General features: G+C 33.0%; 1 protein-coding gene across 1 annotated transcript in view; it reads left to right on the forward strand.

Moving 5' to 3' along the window:
- The window catches only part of LOC126875523 (uncharacterized), a 422,308-nt gene that overhangs the window by 282,388 nt on the left and 121,242 nt on the right, over nt 1-18,678 (forward strand). Inside the window, exons 13-16 of the mRNA XM_050638500.1 lie at nt 6,911-7,009; nt 7,296-7,435; nt 9,062-9,134; nt 9,743-9,778. Coding sequence (XP_050494457.1) covers nt 6,911-7,009; nt 7,296-7,435; nt 9,062-9,134; nt 9,743-9,778 — 348 coding nt within the window. The remainder of the gene's footprint in view (nt 1-6,910; nt 7,010-7,295; nt 7,436-9,061; nt 9,135-9,742; nt 9,779-18,678) is intronic.

Raw genomic sequence — 18,678 nt, forward strand, 5'->3', positions numbered from 1 at the left:
ATATATTTAAATAGAAGTATAATAAGTAAAAATACAATTTGAGCTGGTCCAGATCCGCACGCTAGCTTTGTTACCTAATAACTGAAAAACCCCGAAGCCAACGTCGCCTGTCTACTGTTTATGGCCTGACTTCGTCGCAGTCTTTTGTCTACGCGCTGTCGATGGCTTCAGTGCTTGAGAAAACTAAAAAAGACCAGATGTAGAGTTTTCTTAGAAGTGGTAACCACTTCAACAATATATATCTTTTTTATATATTTTTATATATTTTTTATTTCCTATTTCTGAGGCATTTATAAATGTATACAATTAATGTCACTCGTAATCGTACACTTTGAAAAAGATAACAGAATAACTATTTTTAAAATTGGAGCAAAAGTGATTGTTATATATCCATTTATCTCGGAACACGCGATTCACTCGGATACAATTATCGGGATCCTTTATAGGGTTTTTAAAAATTAGCTCCGACCGGGTTATCGTGAAGAGTGATGAATGAATTGCCCCTTTCACTCGTTTACTTGATATTGTCACGTAAAATAACACAAGAGAACAACAACAAAAAAAAAAAAAAAAAATAGAAAAAAACTTTATTTTTCTTCTAACACAATTCACAATATTTCTTCCGAGCTCTAGGCGTGACTATCCAAGACTGAGACTTACAACTCGACTTCCGATCGGATTCGGTTATTTGTCTTTTGTCACCCCTCAATATCCCCACTATCCTTGAGTTTGTTAGGCATCCGCGATCACCGCCACGCAGGCCTTCTCCTCGAATATTCAGCGGAAGGATCGTTGGGATATTGATGGCTCATTAGGCACTTGGGCGATATACATTGTTTATACATGCCACATCTTTATCTCCGATTTTAAAGTGAGCCGGTCGTGACAGCGGCCTGGTCTCTGATGTGGATTGACGTTACAATATCGTCGCGATCAATATTTACAACACCAGGCTACAGATGCTCAGCCATGTCGAGTTACATGAATTACAAATTTTGTAGAGTTTTAAAAAGTTATTACAAAGAATTTCCACTTGTCTGAACGTGAACTCTATAAGGTGTATCTCACGTACTCCTTCGTTTCTCGTTCTTGCAGTCAATGTATTCATAGCATAGCGATTCGAAGCCAGATAATAGCGACCAATTTATAGAATGCGGTCGTTGACAAATTTTAAATTACAACGTATATAAAAGAAAATATTTAACATGTTAATGATGAATTATCCTAGCTCAACGAAGTAAAAAAAGAGTCTAGATGTTTGTGAGGATGTAAATAATAATATTGTACATAGTTACTTTTCAGACAGACGGCTGATTTAAAATCGATGTATGATTGTAATAGTAACCATATATGTTATGGATTTTGGAAGTTAAATTTCAATATAAAACACATGAATTCCTTAGAATATAAAATTATATGATAATATTAGGTCGTCAGGAAAGTTTTTTTCCCGCTCGCCGCTCGGGGCCTTATTTCGTTCTGCTCGTGTAAACAAACCACCAGATCACTCTACCGTCAATTGTGTGGTCACTAGTTATCCTCTGGTAAGGCAAGAGAGCAGTTCTCGACGTTAGTAGAAAGTGCATCGAGTGTTTTTTGCGTGATGAAATATGGAAGACCAAAAGATGCATTTTCGTCCCGTTATGTTTCATTGCTTTAAAAAAGACAGTACGCCTAAAAACACTGCAAAGGTGATTTGTGACGTTTGTGGTGATCGGTTTATAACTGTTCAAACAGTCCGGAATTGTTTTAGGAACTTTAGAGCCGGAAATTTTAATCTGAAAAAATGAAGATCGCAGCGAACGTCCATCCACCACTGATACTGACCTTATCAAGGCCTACCTCGATGAAAACCCAAGATCTAGTGTTCGTGAGATAACAGATACTTTAAACATTTCGCGAATAACGATTCATGAGCATTTAACAAAGCTTGGGTATGTTAATCGCTACGAAGTGTAGGTTTCCCATCAACTGACGGAGAGCAATCCCCTGAATCGAATCTCGACATGCGATTTGCTAATTCAACGCAACAAAAGAGTACCATTTTTAAAAAAGTTTATTACTGGGGGTGGAAGTTGAATTCTCTGCGACAACACCGCGCGTAAGCGATCTTGGTCGAGTCGAGATAAGTGCCCTCTCAGTGAAAAATGGCATTATGAGGCTCCCGGAGAGATGGCAAAATGTGGTAGAAGAGAAAGGATCATACATTATTTAAGAAAAGTACACAGGAGGAAATATATTTTATACTTACCTGCTATTAAAAAAACGGAAAGAAATTTCCGGACAACCTAATATAATTACTAATTAATGATTTTATTACAATTCTCTTATAATACGTTTCATTCTAGTCTTTTCATTTGTTTCAAGGGATTTAATTTTAAACGTTTGGGGAGTGGAGAAAGTGTAAACACTTTTGGAATACGAATGATGAAAAATTTTGGAAGACAAAATGCGAGCGATGCTGATAGACGCGCATCTCTTGGGAGATTTTTGAGCAGAAATAGTCGTGACTGTAGCATGTACCATAAATATAACGCCAACCGGTGTAAACAAAATGGCAACACCACTAGAAGAGTAAGTAGGTAAGAAGCCGACTGCTTTGTATTTGAAGATATTTAGGAGTATCACATACTATTATATACCCAAAGAGGCAAGAAATAAGTTAGATAAAAGAGCAAAGAGAATATCTGTAAGGATATGTAAAGAACAGCTTATAGAATATATGATCTGAAAAGTAAGGAAATAGAGATGGTGAGGGCGGTAAAATTGAATAAAGAAGTCAGCGGTTCTAAGCTGTTACAGGAAGGTGGATATGAAAGTGACTCGGGAAAAACAAGATATGTTGAAGGAAGCACAAAAGAATACCGTGAGGATGAAAAACAGATAACACCGTTGATTGAAGACATGGAAGAGGACGTAGAGAATCAACAGTAGGAAATTAGTGATAGCCTGTGTGATGATAATGTACAGAACAGGAATCACATGAGATAACATATAAAGGAAAAATTATCAGATTTAGAACATAGAATAAGTTTCAAACAAAGGAAAGAACACAAAGGCGAGGAGTAGGAAAATGGAACAGGCAAATAATGTGATGTTATGTAACATATTGATTTCTAACAATGAAGATGTGGCAGTGACTTCAGGAGAAACAGAAAACTGGAAGAAGGCGATGAATGAATAAATAATGTCCATGGAGCAGCGTAACGTGTGGAACTTGGTACCGAGAAAAACTCAAATGGGAGTTATAAAGAGCAAGTAGATATTCCATGTCAAATTCCGTGTCCTCAACAAAGTAGTACTGTATAAAAATAGATCGGTTGTCAGCTAAAGTTAAGAGTACATTGTGAAGTATCCTCTGCACTGGTGATAAAACTAGAGACTGTTAAGGCTATATCGGCATTAACCATTATATATAATTTAAAAATAAAGCAGTTTGATGTAAAATGCGCATATTTACATAATAAGATAAATGAAGAAGTTTATGTTATAATGTGGAATAACTCCCAGGATTTACAAAGACTCGAGACAAAGTCTGTACTTGAATAGAAGTATATATGGACTACCCCAGCTAGGATATCACTGGAATCAAAACATAAATGATGTTCTTAGGAACGAATGATTTAGGAATGCCAAGATTAGAGGAAGACCCATGCGTTCATAAAATTTAGGATAGAAATAGTATAATATTATTATATGCATATGTTGTGTGTGCATGCGCATATGCATGTTAAGTATAGTCAAGGAAATTAGAACTATTTCTAATATATGACATCCTATGACAGTAAGAGGAATTAATAAGCAAATAGAGTTACTTCAGAACCAAAATATTAATTTCTTAAACATGAAGATCGAGGAGAATGAATTAGAATTAAGTTTGTTTCAGACAAGTTATACAGATAAGATTCTTAATACAAATTAGTGCAATCCAGTAAAGACACCGATAGATTCACAACAAAATTTAGACATTCGCGATAATCCCACAACGGTAGACACGCAGATATATCGGGAAATGCTTGGGGATCTGTTTGTAGGCTCAGGGCCTAACATATCGTTCTGTACAAGCAAGTTATTCCAATACAGCCAAAACCCTAAATCCATTTAAAGGCGTTGAGAAGGTACAGGTACCAAAGATCATAGATTTCACTACAGAAGAGTAGGGTATAGCATAAACGCGACTACAGATGCAGACTGGAGCGTTACATCGGACGCAAAATCCTACAGTGGGTACTCAATAAAAATAACAACCAGCTTAGTGAGTAGAAAGAGCAAGAAACAGAACTTGGTGGCTTTTTCATGGTGCGAAGTACAACTTATAGCAATATGTGATAGTTAAGTTAAATGGATTGTAAGTTTAATAGACAATCTAGGTTTAGAAAATAAATATAGATTAGTATGATCAAAAATAGATAGCAATGCTACAATTGACCGAGTTAAAAAGGAAAATATAACGAATCGAACAAAAACATCAAGTGGAAGGACTATTTTCTAAAGGATGAAATGAGGAATGGGATAAATTTAAGATATACATGTTCTAGAAAAATGAAAGCAGGTGTATTAATAAAGTCGTTAGAGTACGAGCGACATGTAAAATGCATCAATATGTTGATGTTAGTAGATAAAGCTGGCACACAGGACTGTAAGATAACGATGTTACTAACAGTAAGTACGTATGTAGCAACACACTATGAAAAGAAGTAAGATAATAAGAGTAACTTTAATAGGATGCGAACGAAGGTTAGAATAATATGTATTGTAAGAATATTGTAATACAACCGTTAATTTCAGCAATTATGTTAAATTGAAGGAATTCATGTGTCTTTTTATTAGAGCAATGTTGCCATTTTCCGAGTTCTTGCGCTTGTTTCGCAGGTTCCGAGTAAGGTACATGGCTCTGTATATATAGTTTTCTATTTTAATTATATATATACAGGGTGGTTGGTAACTGGTGATACAAGCGGAAAGGGGGTGATTCTACGCGAAAAAAAGAAGTCGAAAATATAGAATAAAAAATTTCGTTCGAGACTTTGTTTTCGAGAAAATCGACTTTGAATTTTTTGCTCGGTACGCGTGCACTTTATCGCGTATCGTTATAACGGATCTCACTGTAGATCGTTATCTCGATGGAAAAATTTAAAAAAAAAAGAATTAAAAAAAAAATTTTTATTTTATATTTTCGACTTCTTTTTTCGCGTAGAATCACCCCTTTTCCGCTTGTACCACCAGTTACCAACCACCCTGTATATATGTTCAATTATATATTATACATATAATATTACATATAATTACTTAATGATATATAAATGCATTATATTTATATTCTATATTTTGTACATGAAACTCACACAACTCACAAAACTCATATGAAACTGATGCATATAATAATCAAGTGAATTATATACAGGATGGTATGTCTCACATTTGAAGTGTTTATAGTACTTGCTGAGAGTTTAATCTAAAATAAGACAATGTCTAATCAATGAAATTCTATTCTAAAATCCTAAAAGCAATCCTTTCAATGTAAAATCAACGTTTATCATTTATTAGCGCTCCATGTCCTGATCACATTTCGCTTCTGACACAGAAAAATTAGAACTGTTCATTACGAGTAAAATGTTGTAAACACAAGGTTATTACTAATATCAACAAGGAATCTTTATTATTCGCCCAGTTCGGTACTCATTATTCCTATATTGTTAATAATGTCCATTATTTTTCTAATATGGAAATGACAAATATGTATTTTGTGCGTGACCTTGCCAATGGGAACACATGCAACCCGTAACTTGTACGCAGAAAAATGCCAACAGCCACATTCCATCTCCTAACATAAAAGCTTTTACAACGTGTATGTAAATTTGATTATTTTGCGTCATGTCATACTAACGTTGGGTGGCTGCGATTTGTTTCTGTTTCTATCGCTGATACGGAAGAACGTGTTTTGAGGATGGTAGAACAGAATCTAAGAACTCGAAAGCCTTCAACTATCGATTCACCGAACCGTACCCTTTATATTGTACTCTTTACTGATGTGGCTGAATTGGGTAGCAGGAATGGGATTACAAATTCTCATAATAGCTATGGATGGTCAGATGAAAGTCCTTACGCAACTATTGAATCAAGGCATCAAGAAAGATTCTCCTTGAATTTTTTAATCAGAGCCTATTAATAAATGGCTAAGTTGAAGTCTAAATCAAACCCTTGGAGAAAGGTAGATGAGACGAGAAAATCCTGCAGAATGGTCTCGATCGTCTGACTTAAATCCTCTGGATTCTTTATGTAGGAGTGTTTAAAGATTTTTGCCTACTCATAACCGATAAATAATGTGTTGGACTTATGATAACGAATAGAAAATGCGCGTTGTAAGAATACGTGACAAGGAAAGGATATTTGAAATTGTACGTCGATCCATAGATGTATGTAGCAATAGAGAGAAGATATATCGAATATCAATTATGAAGATCTGTACTGTAAGTGCATCTTGAATTTTTGTATAAATTAAATGTGTCGCGAAGAGAATCAATTGTGATACAGAACGCTAGTAAATAATAAAAATTGATTTTATACCGAGAGCATTGCTTTTAGGACTTATATCGATTAGACATTTTTTATTCCTGGGTACTGTAAGTCCTTTAAGTATAGGAACCTTTTCTATCACCCTGTATATTACATATAATAAATATTTTCAAACAAATTACCTGTTCTGAGCGAAATATTACCTCTATAATTTTTAAACGCAGTATTGAACTTGTATCACGTAATAATCTTTCGTTTCTATTCGAACATTAACATATACTATTAACATTATTTCCTTTTTATAATTGGTTTTCGCTTAAGAAAGTTATTTTATTTCTATAACGTTATTTACTAATTTTTATACGAAAATAATTATTATTTTATGCAATTTTAGAGGGCCAATTACCGAAAGGAGCAGCCTATCTGGAGGAGACCGAAACGATAAAACGACCTCCGAGCGACGAAAAGCCGATAATTAGTCCAGGCGAGATCAGTGAGTACATTTTTCATAGATTCGTAACCGTCGAACATATATTTTATGACGTGTACCGAACACGTAATTTGAGTTTGACCGTATCTATAAACTGTGTTTCGTGGATTCACCCGTGAATTACTTTTTAAAGTGTAATTTACCTTCATCCTGTGTTGTGTGAAGAATTCCCGTGAATGTTGACGTTACGCGTGGTGTGATAAATCATTCTTTACATTCTCGATAAAATTCGTGTGAAACGATTCTTTCCCGGTTACCGCATTATGAAATTAAGCTGATGTTCGCTCAGTTTACAACGTGAAGAAAGAGTACGAGAGCGAGCCAGAAACAGAAAATGAACCGCCAAAGAAGATGGCCGATTTGAGTCCTCGAAAATTCAATGGTATTGGCCCAACATCTAAGGAGGGTATTCCTCTCGTTTTAAGATCGGTAGGTCTCTGCATCCGTCTCTGGTTAAGAGTTAGTGAAAAATTTTAGAATTTAGGTTCATTAATGTATTAAGATCTCTTTAAACATATTATTAATCCCTTACTGTAATATTGACTTTTTACTGTGTATCTTATGTTATTTAGAAACAACTAAATTTAAAATATGATTCTTTCATTGCAATATTAAATTTTAGCTCAAATAATTCTTAATAACTTGGTTTCCATATATGCTTATATCAACCCTCTATAACTAGATTTCTTTTCGTTTGAAGACAGAAAGAAATTAAAAATTGTTCGTGACTTTCTACTTCAATTTGAACTGCTATTACGAGGTCATTTGTTTCTGTATAATTTTAAACTAATATAAATATATATATAGTGATAAATATACTACGAATGTTTATGCAATTTTAAGTTGAATACAGAAATTTGTTTCATTTACTTAAATATTATGACAAATACACTCTACTTTTATATATTTTTTTATAATAATATGTATTCTGTAAATTTTTACATATTTAAATTTTATATGAACATCTGCAGTCTAGTGATAAACAATTAAAATAAAATTTAAATATAATTAATAAATAAAATATTGATTAGTAATAATAAAATATACATATATTAAAATATAACAAAAATAAAATTTAAACGTTAAGGTATTTTAGTGAGATGTCACATAGTGTTATAGAGGATCATTTACAATATTTATAACTGTCACATTCATACGAACGTCTGCTGTATAGTTAAGTTAATTAACTGCAAGTAATTTTTCCACATTATTATTTACTTTCATAAAATTTAATTTTATTCTATGAACTGCACCGTATTTATAAATATTAAAATCTTTACATCACAGTGTGGGATTAAATAAATATCAGGATTTGTGTAATATGTACATATATGTAGGGTGTCCCAATAAATTTTGATTACTTCGAATACCTTCGTTAGTTCTAGATGCATGGAAAATCTTTATTTACAAAGGAATATATTATCCTTTATTAATTCAAAGAATATAATTTATCATGTATAAATTATTAATTAATTTGTTTCTTAGATAAAAATGACGTCCAAAGTTTTGGAAATCTTTCATTTAATGAAGTAAGAATTATTATTGGCATGTCTTATAGCTTCCTTCACATCATAAAAATTCTGTAAATAAAATTTTTCCATATATTTGAAAAGGCAAACCTTTAAAGTACTCAAAATTGTTGAGACACATCTTATATCTGCAAAATGAATTATACAATTTTAAATTCTAAAAGTAAATTTCTTATCATACACAAAATTAAGAACAGAAGTAATTAGTAAATACTGGTAGCAAAATTATTGAAGATCTGTTATTACGATAGTTTTGCGTTTTTCTCAGTCGAATGCTGTATATGGCAAAAAATTATTTAAACGATTCAATGACGTAAAAACCATTCAATTAAAATACATATGTACATATAATATTGAATCACGAAAATTATTTACCATGCCGTTTTAAAACTAATGCATTTAGCTATGATATTTAACATTTTTTAACATCCTGCCGTTACGAATAAGAAACCTCATTGACTTTTATTTTAGAATTAATGAATTTTCTTCATGTTTGCATCATTTGATTAAAGAACTAAAATTTTAGGAAGTCAAGGAGAATAATCAAACAAAATGGTATAAGAAAATGTACGACTCGTTGCATCGTGCAGACAGAAGCGGTGAGTTTGTGTGGCAAATATGTACTGCGCAGCTTCAATGCTTATACGAAACAATTGAAAGTTGTAATAGCGATTAATATTACGAAAATGCTCAGCAGTATTTTCCTACTCTTTTTTCTTTTTTATTTTAACTAGTCTAACGAATAATATACACATAATAATGTTATGAAATAGTGATCTATTAGTAATGTTTAACATAAATTACCTCTATCTCATTAAAGGTTACCATTCTTCCACTTTCTTTTCAAATTAATTTTGTTTGATTGACATTGCGATTTTTCGAATAACATTTCGTATTGTCACAAATTAAATTCAGTGGCTTCTTGCAGTTTTACAGTTTTTCCGTGAATGCATCTTTCATGTGAATTTACTACAATTTAATTCTAACTAAAAAAATACCGTCTCTTCTCAAAGAACAAATCTTTTTTATTCCAATATTAATATCGAAACACGTGTCTTCAAATCTTTGCTTAAATAACGAATCATTATAAATTAGAATAGATTAAAAAGTATTAAAGTATTATTCGAATAAGTATTCCAATTCTTAAAACAAGCAAACTATCAGAAAATCACAAGGAGCTGAGATTAATATCTAATCTCATTTTCAGATGACTACATAACCGTTCATTACAAACAAAGAAGAGGTGAATACACGCTCCAACGAATTCAACATATTACGATATAAACGAATACTAATAAATGAAATAGTTTAGAAAATTAACACAATCGTGATAATGGCCTTCTTGTTCGGTCGAGATTTCGCTGTTTTTAACCAGTTAACTGCGTTCGACGTGTATATACAGTGTCCACACAGTGTGCATTAAACGTATCGATAACTTACGTAACACGATACATACGTTGACTCACGAAAATCTTCCAACATTTCTTAAAACAGAATAACTTTTCTAAAATTGGTGTAGTTTTTTCGAATTTTTTATGTATATAAAAATATAGGAAATTATATGGAACAGGGGCGACTCGTCGATTCCAATGACCTTGAAGCATGTTGTCAAGGTCATTCTGAACAACTTTTTCCTTTACATGTTACAGTCGCTCGACTTTAGTTTTCGAGATATACATAAAAATATTTTTATTACTATACATATGTATATTTAACGATACGTAGCTTTTTTGAGTCTTGGTTAGATTAATCTATCGTTCGTATCTAATCGTATCGTTAATTTTAAAAGCAAATTGGAATTAATTTCAAGTTATATTTGCGAGATCTGTAGCAGGAAATATTACTTCCCGTTTTCCTATCTTTATAAATACGTTCTATGTTTTATGTATGAGCACCGTTGTCCGTATCAACAAAGTTCATTTTATGATTTATCGCTAGATGCTTGTATCTTTCCTCGTTTAAGTATTTATACAAATTCCAACGGTCAGACATAACTGGCATACCTGGTTTGCTCTGTTCTTTAATGACGGTGACTAAAGTGGTGAAACTTCGATCGGAAACTAATATAATAAACATCTCCTTGTTTATGCGTTGAATTCTGCCAAAAATTCATTGCCCAGTCACAAGACGATCTTTGTTAATTCCCCCCCCCCATTTTTGTTTCAATAGTTCGATTACTTCAGTTTCGTTTCGACAATTTTGTTTTCACTTCCTGTTTACGTAGAATGTTTTTCAACCCACAAGATACATATATCTCGGCAAAAGCTGGCCCAACCGACAGCTGTTCGCGAGGAAGTGCTTACTGAGGTAGTCCCAGTATTATACGGTACGCAATGAAGCGGCAAGCAGTTTATACACAAAGATGTATATTGTGAAACGTTATTTTTGTAAGCACCAATTTCTAAATGTCTTCATACGTTCTCTATTTCGACCTTTGATACAATAAGTATCATAATATCTTCATCATTCATTTGTTGTATTTAGTGCAAATTCATCATGCCATGAAACACTGTTTGGCCAATCAAAAACCTATCAACCATTCCGTAATTGCTGTAGATATCCAAGAATTTATATAGCTTCATGTCTAATAACGTATGCTAATACGGTTAATAATGAAACACGTTTTCACGTCTCAACTTGTAAAAACAGATAGATAAAGCAGGGCAATTCAATTTATAATGGAATACCATATATATAATGCAACACCAATAAATTACCACAGCTATTCGAGAATATGGACAACTTATTCAGTAAGAATTTATTTGTCTTGAATTATTTAAATAACGGCATTCTTCGGATGAAAGCACGAACACGAGTAATGCTGCACGCACAACTGCGTCTGCGAAACTGTAAGAAATATCTGTTACATTTTAATTGAAAATTAATATTATCAATATATTTATTACGTTTGAGTATGCGTTAATTTTTTAATCAAGTGAGTGCAAATCGGCAACTTTTGCGTAAAATAATAAAAATTACTCTATTTTGTAAAATAATATCAATTATTTATTCGCATATTATTATCATCTCTTGCAATTGTTGCCGACTAGCGTAAAAAGGCCAACCCAAACTCAGACTCATTACATTGATAATATTCATTTCTATTTTAATTATAACAGACATTTCTTACAGTGTCGCGTATGCAGTTGTGCACGCAGCTTTACTCAAGCTCGTGTCACCCTTGTGCGCATACATAAACAGAAGATATAGTAAGGAGCAAAACTGAATACACATTCAGCATTTTAATATAAATGGTATTTTATTCATTGTCTGTATATAGAACACAAGAAAAGCAAATTATATAGTATTATATAAGTTCATGTTATCATCACTGTTTTGGTAAATAAAAATTGTTTTCGTGAAATCAGTTTTGTACCGCAAAAAGAGCTGTCGGAATCAACTAGTGTAAACATGAACTTTGTTAACAACTAATGTTGATGCCCGGGATCAGAATTGTATTAGCAATTAATCTGTTGTAGTTTCTACAATAAAACACATCAAAGCATCTTTAATATTTCGTAATGAAATCATTATCGCGAAGCGTGATGAATAGTGTTATCTTTCAACTAAAAAATGGTTTGTCAACAAACAAGTTGCTTGCGAAATCTTTTCTTATCGAAACGATATTGTAGCGATGTCCCTACATTTTTTTGAGACCATCCGAAATTGTTATCTTCTAATTAGAAGAGAGGATTAAGATACATCACCTCCGACGTTGTAACAATCGGATCAATAACTGGAAAATTATTAGAAAATTATTAGATATGTTAAAGAAAATTAGTAATTAGATGGCTGGAAGAGCACTAAAGGAATTTCATTTTATGGTAATCGAAAAGAAAAAGAAGCCTGTTTTTCCAAAGATCAATATCAAGGCCTGCCTACGTTTCGCAAAAAAAAAAAAAAAAATATATAATATTTGGACTATTAAACAGTGGAAAAAAATGATTTGGTCTGAGAAATCTAAACTTAATCGATTTTCATTGGATAGACGTTTGTGGTGCTGAAAGAGAAGAAGTGAAACTAGTCTATTGCCACGTCATGTTAAGCAAACAATTAAATTTGATGACGGTTTGATTATGATACGAGGATGCATTACAATATACGGTGTAGGTTCATTACATCGAATCGAGGGAATGATGAACCAATAGATCTATAAAGACATTTTGTAAGAAAACTTACTGGAAACAGCTGAAAATACGTCGGTATCAGAGAGTGACGTCATATTTCAACACGACAATGACCCTAAGTATCGTATTAGTCTGTCCCAAAAATGTGTATGACCCATTTTGTAGTAATATAACAAAATGGATCATACGTAGTTCAGTAAAATAATATAAAACAAAAAATGTTAGCATCATTATTATCTTCTTATAAAACGAAAGAAACTTTTGAGACAACCTATAGTATTAAGAATGTGAAAAATTGGCTACAGGTTCAGCTCTTCCAAACCATAGAATGACCTGATCAAAGCTCAGAATTAAATCCTATAGAAAATGTCTGAGCACATATAAAAATGTAGTTGGCAAATGGATAGGATGATGAGCCTTAATGATTTATGGCAACGAGAGCAGGGACAATTGTAATTCATCACGCAGGAATATTGCGAGAATATTACATCAAGCATGCTAAAATGTGTTCGAGAGGTTACTGAATATTAAGTTTACAAACAACTACTATCTTCATTTAAAATTACTTGCGGTGCAAAACTGATTTCACGAAAACAATTTTTATTTACCGAAAGAATCACTATAACACGCACGATAAAATTTTTTAGGTATATAAAACACTATATATTTTGCTTTTTTCGTATTCTATATGCAAACTGTTGAAGTGGTCATCACGTCTAAGAAAATCCTACATCTGGTCTTTTTAGTTTTCTCAAGCACTGAATCCATTGACAGCGTATAGACAATAGACTGGAACGAAGGCAGACCATAGACAGTAGACAGGCGACGATGGCTTCGGGACTTTCAGTTATAAGGTAACAGTGCTAGCGTGCGGTTCGGGATCAGCTCAAATTATATTCCTACTTGTACTTACACTTCTGTATTAAAATATATTTTCTACTTTACAATTTATCTACGCGTTTCTCTGTTCATACATCTAATAACCTCGACACAAACAATGCGTAAAAACTCCGAGTATGTGTTCAGTTTTGCTCCTTACTATAAACGTTAGGGTTTGACTAGGTCATCCTTTCCAACCGCTGGTAACCAATACAGACGCCGTCACGGATGCACGATGATAAAGCAGAATCCACTGTTCTGATACCGATTGTTTTTTGTGAATGTCTCAGATATGTATTAAGAAGTCGTTGAATCTGGAGAGAACGTAACGGTTCTACGGTTTCACTATGTAATTACCCAAATATGTTCTGTAGATTTATGCCAGTTACATACAGGATGTTCGGCTACAGATATAAAAAAATTTAAGGACATCAAGAATTTAAAAAAATGCATTTTCGGCTTTGTCCTTTAGTTATTGCAAATTAAAAATTAGTCGAAATATTCCTGTGCGCGAGCAAACTTTGCGCGAACGAAAGTAGGTCAGCCTAAGCAACGGCTACACAGCAACCCTCACATCGAACGATAAATGGGCAGCAGCTTACATCGTAAAAGTCGTAGAGAGCGATGCGATCGAATAGATATGAATATTATAATGCGCCATTGCACATGATCATGATCATCATCAGTAATTTGTGTGAAAAGTGTGTTTGGTTCATGCAAGACAGTGTTCGATCACATTTAGTAGCACCTCAAAAATACTTAATGCATATGTGATTTTTCTGTGGACATCCGCGGACAGGACGATCACGGTGCGTGTGTGAAATTTGTATAAACATTGTTTACGTGTTATTATTTATTAATTATTTATAGACGCAAAGGATTAGAGGAAACAGCAATCCTCCTTCCTCGAAAATTCCATGAAACGGTTTTCGATATTATAGATTTTATTTTAGATCTGTTATAGATTTTAATGAGTTTTTTAAATGTTTAATTTGCGATTTGTCATACGAAACGTCGCGCAGGATGATTTACGTTTTCGAATGTCATAATCTTCTTCTCTATTTGTACGAGGTAAGCTACTACTGGCCATGTATCGTTCGATTTGAAGATCGCTGTTCCAGCTGCTCAGATTTGACCTACTTTCGTTCGCGCACAGGGATGTCTCCCTTGATTTTTAAGAATCGACAACTAAAAACAAAGATAAAATCGCATTTTTTACATTTTTGGTATTTATATTATTCTAATTTCAAGAATCACCCTTTAAATCTTCTTAGACCTGCAGCCCCTGTATGTGCTGAAGTTTTATCGAAATCGGTTGATGCAGAAACGAGTGGTATGGATCGATATTTTTAAATTTACTGCAGTAATAGGCGGGTAGTCGTGAAAAACTACTATTTTCACCATTTTCCATCGCCTGTACATAGCAATGTTAACCTATTTTGATAAAATTTTTAGCATGCGTATATTAGCTGTAATGTATTTTCGAGGCGATATATGTAATGTCAAGTAGCTCGCCAGTATTTGGTCTTACGATTATTTAAGACCGAGCTTTTTAATTTATGGTCAGGTTTCGCTAAAGCCGAATTTACACTGTTTCATTTTGGAGGAATAGTATACATTCGGTTTAAGGACCTCGCCAAGGTGCTGCAGTGAACGTTTAAAAAGTCGACGACTCGAAGTTACGCGCTATCTATGCGTGAGATGGCAAGATTCAGTGATGGCAAGCGGCATAATGTTGCATTGGCAAAGAACAAAGACTTCGTTCAAGGAATCTGGCCGCAAAGTAGGGAAAGCAGTGGTGACTTTTGGCAAATAGACCGCGAGGGATTGCCCGGCACTTAGAGCTTTTCCGGCAAGCTAAATCAATCCAAGGGTATTTGTTTCAATGCATTTATACGGAACCAATTCCACTGGTAAGCTAAATTGACCCAGCCACATAAAAAATGGATTCTATACAAATATATGGAACCGTTTACACTGAAACCAAGCTCAACTACCTCGAAGGCCCATCTAGCTCGAACTATCTTGGGATTGGCTCTCGAGCAATTCTTCGGAGATCTCACAAAGGGGGTCTTTTTCTCTTCTCACTCCTAATCCATCCCACTATCGATCGATCGTCATACTACTCGTTTCTGCTTGTCAGTTGTGTATAAGCTCCTTGCGATTAGCAATCCAAGTTTATTCGAATGATGAATAACAGATAAAGGATAAACAAGAAATACACAATTAATATTAAGCACTTAGTATTGTAATGATGAAAAAGTACACATATTTGGTTGTTAATATCTAACAGAAACCCAAAATTTAATGATTTCATTTACGTTTGTCAACATTTCCACAACCTTTTTTTACTTTTGAGACTATTTTTTAATCATTCGAAAAAATTTTTTATACTCGTTTGATCGAACACCCTAATTTTAAAAAGAGATTTAATAAATATGCTACATAATAAATAACAGATAGCAAATTTAATTCTTAAATAATTAATAATTTATTAATCCCAACCTAACCTATGACTTATCTGCTGAAAAACTGCAGACATTGTTGTTTCTGCTACAATGAGCGGTCATGAGCGGCGGACTTGATGACTCTGGCGTGCCGTGCGCGTTATAAATTTGTAGCATCCCCTCGAGAAGTTCTTCGTACCCTTGTGAAAGGCCTATTTTCTACAAGAAGACGGTCTTCGCCTAGTCTCGCAAAATAACGAGCATCGCTATCGATCAGCTGTAAATTGTAAAATCGGCGGCGTGTTTTCGCGGAAAAACTATTTAATTTGCATTTTATATGTTTTTCTAACAATAAATAAAATCATTAAAGAAATTTAAACGCGAAAGCGTTTCTGTTAAATATTAACATCCAAACATATGTGTAGTATTACGACAGAAAATTTGTTTGTCATTATGATATTAATTGTTATTTATATTGCTCCGTGGTAATTCTGGACAGTTCTTTGTTTCGTAATACATTTTTTTTATATCATTATTTTTCGAGATATGAAGATCGAATTTATTTTCTAAATAAGACTATATACTTTTCTTCGAATCGTTTGATGGCGCTTGTAAAGACGAATTCAGTAACTTTACAATGTACGATCGATTCCAATTAGTTTTTAAGATATTGAGCTTACCAATTTATTGATTTTTGGGGAAGAAACTTCACTGCAATGAAAAGGTACAGATGATGGCCTTCTTAGCGTTTAAAATGCCGTGTACTAGACATATTCCCTCTTGAAAAAAATACAAGGTCTGACCCAAAAGCGGCAATTCAGCGTAACATAGATTGGACTGACTTTCGGTGGATCTCTCACTTTATCCTACAAAGTGCTAGGTTATCTACAGAAATTTCTAACATGCATAACTAACATATATCTACAAAAAGTATTTTTTAAATGTTCACTGCAGTCTTGAAGATAAAAAACAAAGGTAGTAGAAAGTGATCTATCTTACTATTTTCTTCACGATTCCGACCAATTGCAACTTTTTCGAAACATTGTTTACGCATTAACCACCTAAAAAGTAAGTAAAGTAACCTTCCTAACATTTCAAAAGAATTGGTCCAATGTTAAAAAAGTTATTCTGTTTTAAAAAGTATTCGAATACTTTCGTGAGTCAGAATACATTGTATATAAGCATTCGGTGTTAAATAGGAGTATGCGGATACCCGAAATTACGAGTTCTCGGGCTTCGTAAGGGGTCGGATAGAGCAGGATTCTGAAAATTTGCTTGACATATAAAATGCAATGATGGCTCAATTCGGGAGCTGATATTGCATTCGGGGCAGGATTTTCCAGGTAAAAATTATTAAGTTTAAAAGAGTTTTCATATTGTCATTGTTTCATATCCATTTTAATCGAAGACGAGTCTGCAAAATCATATCTCGAATGCAGTATCGGCTTCCGAATCGTAAATCAGCTTCTGAAGTTACGCGTACGCAAACAGATTTATGTGCCAGGCAAACTTTCGGAATCCCGCGCGAACTCGACCATTATTTTCGATTACCCGCATACCCCTAGTATTTTAACCATGCTAATCATCAATGAGTGAAAATAGTAACTGATCAAATCGATATACATATGACAATCGTTTGTTGTGAGTTTCCATCTTTATTTAACCTCCTCCTATAGATTAACGGCTGTGATCAATTATTTTCCTTCGAATTTTTCTAGGATTAATCGTTTCCGTACGTATATTATATAGTAATGAGTAAAAGCATTGGTAGACCTGGTTTTCTTGTAAACTTTTGTGTAAATTTATATGAATCTTTATTTAACTTTTTATGTAAGATACAATCTTCGACTGTTACGTTTAAATACGTCATAATAATTCATTGTTAGTGAATAGCTATACAATGAACATAAATAATGAAAAGTATGCAATACACGCAACGTAAAATCTAAGACTGAAAAATTTGCTGATTATTGTAAAATCGATATAAGAATCGATTCTAGATTCTATAAAGTTTAACAAAAAATCAATTTAGAAGCAATATAAGAACTGACATATAGGAATATAGGATATAGGAATCGTAACCCAGATAAATATTTCAGTATCTTATAGAATTTATTCACAATAAAGGTTCTATCTAACTGATTTAAAAATCAAAATTAATGTTACAAGTATTTTTAGTCCTTGATAGCTATATCTTATGAAACATATTATATGAAAGAATCGTGTGTTTTAAAAACCAACGCGGTATTTTATAAGGAAAATTAATTTATGCCATTATAAAAGGTTTACTGATTTACTTTTAGCATTATTTTTATCCTTGCAGCGTTCTATCTGACATTGTAGTCTAAGTTGCATATGTATTTTTTTAACGTTAAAAAATACCTCAAGATTGAGCAAAATATGGAATAAATTTTGTTAATATGAATTCTATATTATAGGAAATTGTTTAATAACAGTAACGTCTTATTGCATTTATTTGAAAAGAGTTCGTGACGTTTCATTGTTATGTATGTATAATTTATAGCGTGGTACAGAAAAATCATTGTTGCTACAATGTACAATACAGTGCCTTACGAAAGTATACAGACACTTGCTATTAAAACTTTGACAATAAAAATATGTATGTTAGATTTAAGTTGTGAAAGTAATGTTACAAATACTAAATATAATATAATTATATTATATTATAT

This window comes from Bombus huntii, chromosome 18 (assembly GCF_024542735.1).
Source record: "Bombus huntii isolate Logan2020A chromosome 18, iyBomHunt1.1, whole genome shotgun sequence".
Classification (NCBI taxonomy): domain Eukaryota; kingdom Metazoa; phylum Arthropoda; class Insecta; order Hymenoptera; family Apidae; genus Bombus; species Bombus huntii.